The 6,000-nt window shown below is 40.0% G+C and overlaps 1 protein-coding gene across 5 annotated transcripts in view; it reads right to left on the bottom strand.

Annotated features, from left to right (window-relative positions):
* Window positions 1–6,000, bottom strand: part of furina (furin (paired basic amino acid cleaving enzyme) a) — a 163,447-nt gene that overhangs the window by 21,950 nt on the left and 135,497 nt on the right. For all 5 annotated transcript variants that reach the window (XR_009815623.2, XM_061964155.2, XM_061964157.2 and 2 more), the window contains exons 10-12: window positions 1,335–1,435; window positions 940–1,043; window positions 626–743 (exon numbers count right to left, since the gene is read on the bottom strand). Coding sequence is in view for 4 of the 5 variants with exons in the window: in XM_061964155.2 (XP_061820139.1) it covers window positions 626–743; window positions 940–1,043; window positions 1,335–1,435 (323 nt within the window). In the remaining variant the exon portion in view is untranslated. The remainder of the gene's footprint in view (window positions 1–625; window positions 744–939; window positions 1,044–1,334; window positions 1,436–6,000) is intronic.

Genomic DNA, 6,000 nt, shown 5'->3' with positions numbered 1-6,000 from the left:
GTTACGCTATTTATTGTTTTGGCTTTGTTATTAAATATAAAATTGATCCATCACTCCCTTGTTATGTTTGTTTGATATATTGTGTTCAAAGTGTACAAGCTTTTAATAAAATATGGATTTTTGTTGAGGCTGCAATCCTTTATTCATGTTTACATTGCTTCTTATGGGGAAATTTGCTTCAATATACACACTTTTGTATTTACGCACCCTGTTTAAGAACAAGTTACATTCGTAAATCAAAGTTCCACTGCTTTCAATTGCTCTATTGATTGCTATTCTGAATGTTGCTGGGTTGCTTTGGTTTTGTAATTGGAATTGCATTATTATGGTATTGTTGTGTATTGTTTAGTTGGATTGATTAATAAAAAAAATTATTGAAATTAAAAAAATAAAAAATTAAAATAAGTTCCACTAGATAACCAAATGGGTGCGCTGAGAAGTACTGACCTTTAATAAACTTGGATGTTTGATTCAGAGGCTGTGAGACAGAATTAAATAACGTTCCTATAGTCTATGCAGCTGTGCTACATAGTAGAGTATATACTGTATACATACACAAATTGCTCAACATAGAACGTATTATGACATCACCAAAAACACAATGAGCTGTGTGCATTTTACTAACATCGGCTCGTTGACCAAGGTGATTACACATTTCCGCTGCGGCCCCACGCTGGTCCACGTCTTTGCCAGCGCTACGATTCCGCTGGCATCAAGTAGGCCATATCCATATGAATGGCTGACTGCAGGAAGTAAAAGAGGGATCAGACTTGACAGCTGGCCTTCTGATAGCAACACCCGGATACTAGCGCTATCACAATACATGCCACTTGGAGAAATTAACGTCGCAGTTCAAAAAAAGACTATGTATCTAATCACATGACATTGAAGGACATCTGCTGCCTTAGAGGCAGTAAGGGAACTTGTAAAGTGTTGTACCTTTGCGTCCAACCCCATTGGTATTCCAGTCATTGGTGAGCAGGTGGGCGGGGTGAGAAGTTCGCACAACCAGATGTTGCATGTCCCTCCAGGTCAAGTTTTTACTAGAAAAATGCAAACAAGCACATACACCACACACACGCATACACACTAATTGTGAGGATTATTTTGCCAACCAAGTTTGCCGCCAGGTGGCTTTGAGACAATACATCTTGAAAAAATACTGTCCGTAAGGTGCACAGAGTCCTGAGTTAGCTAAAACTCCTGAAAATGTTGTCTACACAGAAACACTGCCAAGTACAAATAACTAAATCAGTGGACGTAGAGAAGTTTTCAGAACATGAATCTTAGGACAACGCTGTGGGCGATGTGAGACTTTACTGATTAGCACTTACTTGGCCTCAAGAGCCAGAGCGATTATTCCAGCAGCCAGCGGGGCAGAAGCAGAGGTTCCTGTGTGGGAGTCTGTGCATTTAGATTTCAGGTCGGTCGTGACCTGGGAAGGAAGAAGAATTACATTAGCTTGAAAGAGCCTGGTGGGACCAATAGGAGACACGTTACCACCTCTTCAATTGCCACTTAAGATCTTATCATGCAAATGTGTCTGCTGATAATGAATACAGATGAAAGGTTAAAGAAGTGGGAAATGGTGTAAAGCAAGTAGTCAGTAGGAATCAGCGAAAATAAAAGCATATAACATAAGGTGACCCTCTTTTCTCCCAATGTCAACCTAGGAGTTGTTTTTTTAGATTTAAATGTTGCATATCAGCTGCATTAAGTGCAGCATAGGGCTGTTTTTGCGCTGTGCAGCTCCCAAGTGTGGTTTATAAAAGCTGCATTCATTTCAAGAATGAGGCAGAATGTTTGTTGAATAAGATAATGGTTAGGAAACTAAAATGAGAGAAATCCCAAGCCAATTACACAGTATAACTTATTTTTTCTTAAGGGGGAACATTACTTTTTTAAATGTTGTTAAACATAGAACATAAACATAAATTGTCAATAAACATTAGCAAAAGTCAGCTAACAATAGAGTAAATGGGAGTCGCTCTATACCGCATGTAAAGCGTTCTAAAAAACATCCAATCCCCTCCATCAACATTTAATATACACTAAGTATGTATGTAATGTAGTAACAGGAACATTCACAATAACATGTAATATTTATACATTTGGACCATTCTAAGTAAACGGCGGCACATTAATTTCACAGACACATCACGTTTGCTTTTCCCTTCAACAACAACACACCTACTACTCACGGCATACTTTGTGAGAGACAACAAAGACTACTTTGGGGAAAATTATGATCCAGGACCTTATATTTTTTTATATGAATATACGGAGGATGAGCAACAAGTTAGAGAAGCTGTGAGGTAAACAGATGCAGCTTAAGTGAAACACTGAGCATCATGTAGCGCTATTGCTAAGTGTTGAACAAGATATACAAACGAGAACATAATAAAACAATCACCTACTGTACAATGTCTGCTCTCACTGGGTTGCCGACTGACGGGATGTTCATATCTTCCCGTTTAGGTACGGGAAAAATGACAACCCACACATAGGAAAAAGTTGTCGCAAACGGGCGTATTTTTGTGTCTTTCTTGCCATCTCTGAGTCTAAGTTGGATGTCAAAGTTGACCAACTTCTCAGTTTATGGCCATAACCTTCTACTATCCAGGTGAGAGGCATGATTTATAATCTTGAATTAGCTGTTACCAATTTAGAGGCAAAGCAGCAGCAGCATCAGCAGCAGTCAGTCCCCGATTCATTATGTCAAAATAGCAGCATAAGCTAGTTAGCTCTCTGTGATCAATGCACCGCTAAAATAAAGTGTCTGCGTTAGCACTTATAATAACAATTTTGCTAATACTTGGTTAATTTTTAGGGTCACGAAATGTAAACAAAGTATTGTCAGCGGTTTTTGGATGTTTTTTAGAGGGTCTGTGCTTCTTGTCTTATACATAGAAATGGTAAATTGTGAAGAAAAGTTTAGTTCCCTAAGCAAAGGCGCTAGTCATTCTAAAGAATGGAGAAGAGCCTAAGTGAGCTTTAAACAGGGTATGGCACAGTGCGTATGTTGTTATTTGTAGAGTCCGTTAGCATACGCAAACAAGAGTACATTATGTTTTCAACCTTTTTTGAGCCATGGCACATTTTTTGCGTTGAAAAAATTCGGAGGCACACCACCATCAGAAATCATTAAAAACGAAAGTCAGTTGACAGTAAAAAGTTGTTGTCGCAATTGTTGGATATGACTTCATACCATAACCAACCATGCACCAATATAGCTCTTGTCTCAAAATAGGTGTACTGTCACGACCTGTCACATCACGCCATCACTTATTATTTTTTGCTGTTTTCCTGTGTGTAGTGTTTTAGTTCTTGTCTTGTGCTCCTATTTTGGTGTCTTTTCCTCTTTTTTTGATATTTTCCTGTAGCAGTTTCACGTCTTCCTTTGAGCAACATTTCCCGCATCTACTTTGTTTTAGCAATCAAGAATATTTCAGTTGTATTTATCCTTCTTTGTGGGGACATTGTTGATTGTCATGTCATGTTTGGATGTACATTGTGGACGTCGTCTCTGCTCCACAGTAAGTCTTCGCTGTCGTCCAGCATTCTGTTTTTGTTTACTTTGTGGCCAGTTCAGTTTTAGTTTTGTTCTGCTTAGCCTTGCCTAAGCTTCAATGCCTTTTCTTAGGGGCACTCACCTTTTGTTTATTTTTGGTTTAAGCGTTAGACACCTTTTTACCTGCATGCTGCCTACCGCTGTCTCCGACATCTACAAAGCAATTAGCTACCTGCTGTCACCTACTGATATGGAAGAGTATTACACGGTTACTCTGCTGAGCTCTAGACAGCACCGACCACTCAACAACAACACATCATGTGCAGACTATAACTACTGGTTTGCAAAAAATATTTTTAACCCAAATAGGTGAAATTAGATAATCTCACATGGCACAGTGATTGAAAAACACTGCATTAGGTTACGGAAGACTGCAGCACAGGTTGATACAGCAGCATTGACAAATATTTGACTGACACTAGTCTAGCAGGGCAGTTGAAGCAGTATCTTTGTGCCATAATTGTATGCCATCTGGAGTTTATGCATTCTGCTTTTACTGTATTTCCGCCACCAGCAGGCAGTATACATGGGGGTATAAAATGCTTTAAAAATTGACATTTTGACAGGTACTGAGCACATGGAAAATGTACTGTATGAGCAAGCATATTGGCAACGCTGCCTGCACATGTGTCTATCATCTGATAGGTCAGGCAGATATGTAGTGTTCCAGGTATTTGATTTCATCACAGACATTGGAATGTTGTCTAGCTGTATGGAGTCAGGGACGGTTATGTTTGTATTCTCTGCACACCTGGCAATCATGATACAACTCTTTTTTTGCATTGTATTTATTGTCAAAGTCTAATCCATACTGAGAACAGAGATGGTGATTCCGACTATTTTGGGCAATAGTGGTCCATCCACACAATACCTCAATACAACCGTGGGGAAATTACATTTCAACAACTGTCATTGGCATCTTAACAGTTGTTTTTCTCACTTAAATAGAGACAAACCATCCTTGCCCAGGCACACCTTCCTGGTGTTGGAGTATAAATATTTGGGGTTTTGGCACTAGCTGCTGGACTAGATCTGACCAATCTAAGTCTATGAGCATGAACTGATGAAGCCTATTTGGATGATAGGCGAAACGTCTTCTAAGACAAACCAAACAGTCCAGTTGCGATAAATTGAAGGCCCTGAGAATAGGAACACGCCTTAAACAACTGCTGCAGACCAGCAATAACTCACAGGCCGGTCTGGTGTCATTTCGGGATGTACAGGACTGTCTCAGAAAATTAGAATATTGTGATAAACTTCTTTATTTTCTGTAATGCAATTAAAAAAAACAAAAATGTCATACATTCTGCATTCATTATACGTCAACTGAAATATTGCAAGCCTTTTATTATTTTAATATTGCTGATTATGGCATACAGCTTAAGAAAACTCAAAAATCCTATCTCAAAAAATTATAGTATTTCCTCAGACCAAGTTAAAAAAAATATATATTTATAACAGCAAAACAAAATCAAACATTTGAAAATGTCAATTAATGCACTCAGTACTTTGTTGGGAATCCTTTTGCACGGATTACTGCATCAATGCAGCGTGGCATGGAGGCAATCAGCCTGTGGCATTGCTGAGGTGTTATGGATGCCCAGGATGCTTCAATAGCGGCCTTTAGCTCATTTGCATTATTGGGTCTGGTGTCTTTCAGCTTCTTCTTCACAATACCCCACAAATTCTCTATGGGGTTCAGGTCAGGGGAGTTGGCAGGCCAATCGAGGACAGTAATGCCATGGTCAGTACACCAGTTACTGGTGGTTTTGGCACTGTGGGCAGGTGCCAGATCATGCTGGAAAATGAAATCAACATCTCCATAGAGCTTTTCAACAGATGGAAGCATGTAGTGCTCTAAAATCTCTTGGTACACAGCTTCATTGACTCTGGACTTGATGAAACACAGTGGACCAACACTAGCAGCTGACATGGCTCCCCAAACCATTGCTGACTGTGGGAACTTCACACTGGATTTCAAGCAACTTGGATTTTGCTCCTCTCCAGCCTTCCTCCAGACTCTAACGCCTTGACTTCCAAATGAAATACAAAACTTGCTTTCGTCTGAAAACAGGACTCTGGACCACTCTGCAACTGTCCAGTGCTTCTTTTCCATAGCCCAAGTCAGACGCTTCTAGAGATTTTAGAGCACTACATGCTTCCATCTGTTGAAAAGCTCTATGGAGATGATGATTTCATTTTCCAGCATGATCTGGCACCTGCCCACAGTGCCAAACCACCAGTAACTGGTGGACTGACCATGGCATTACTGTCCTCGATTGGCCTGCCAACTCCCCTGACCTGAACCCCATAGAGAATTTGTGGGGTATTGTGAAGAAGAAGCTGAAAGACACCAGACCCAATAATGCAAATGAGCTAAAGGCCGTTATTGAAGCATCCTGGGCATCCATAACACCTCAGCAATGCCA

Source organism: Nerophis lumbriciformis, linkage group LG06 (assembly GCF_033978685.3).
Source record: "Nerophis lumbriciformis linkage group LG06, RoL_Nlum_v2.1, whole genome shotgun sequence".
Classification (NCBI taxonomy): Eukaryota; Metazoa; Chordata; class Actinopteri; order Syngnathiformes; family Syngnathidae; genus Nerophis; species Nerophis lumbriciformis.
The sequence above is the reverse complement of the archived record's forward strand: the minus strand, read 5'-3'. Positions and strand labels throughout refer to the sequence as shown.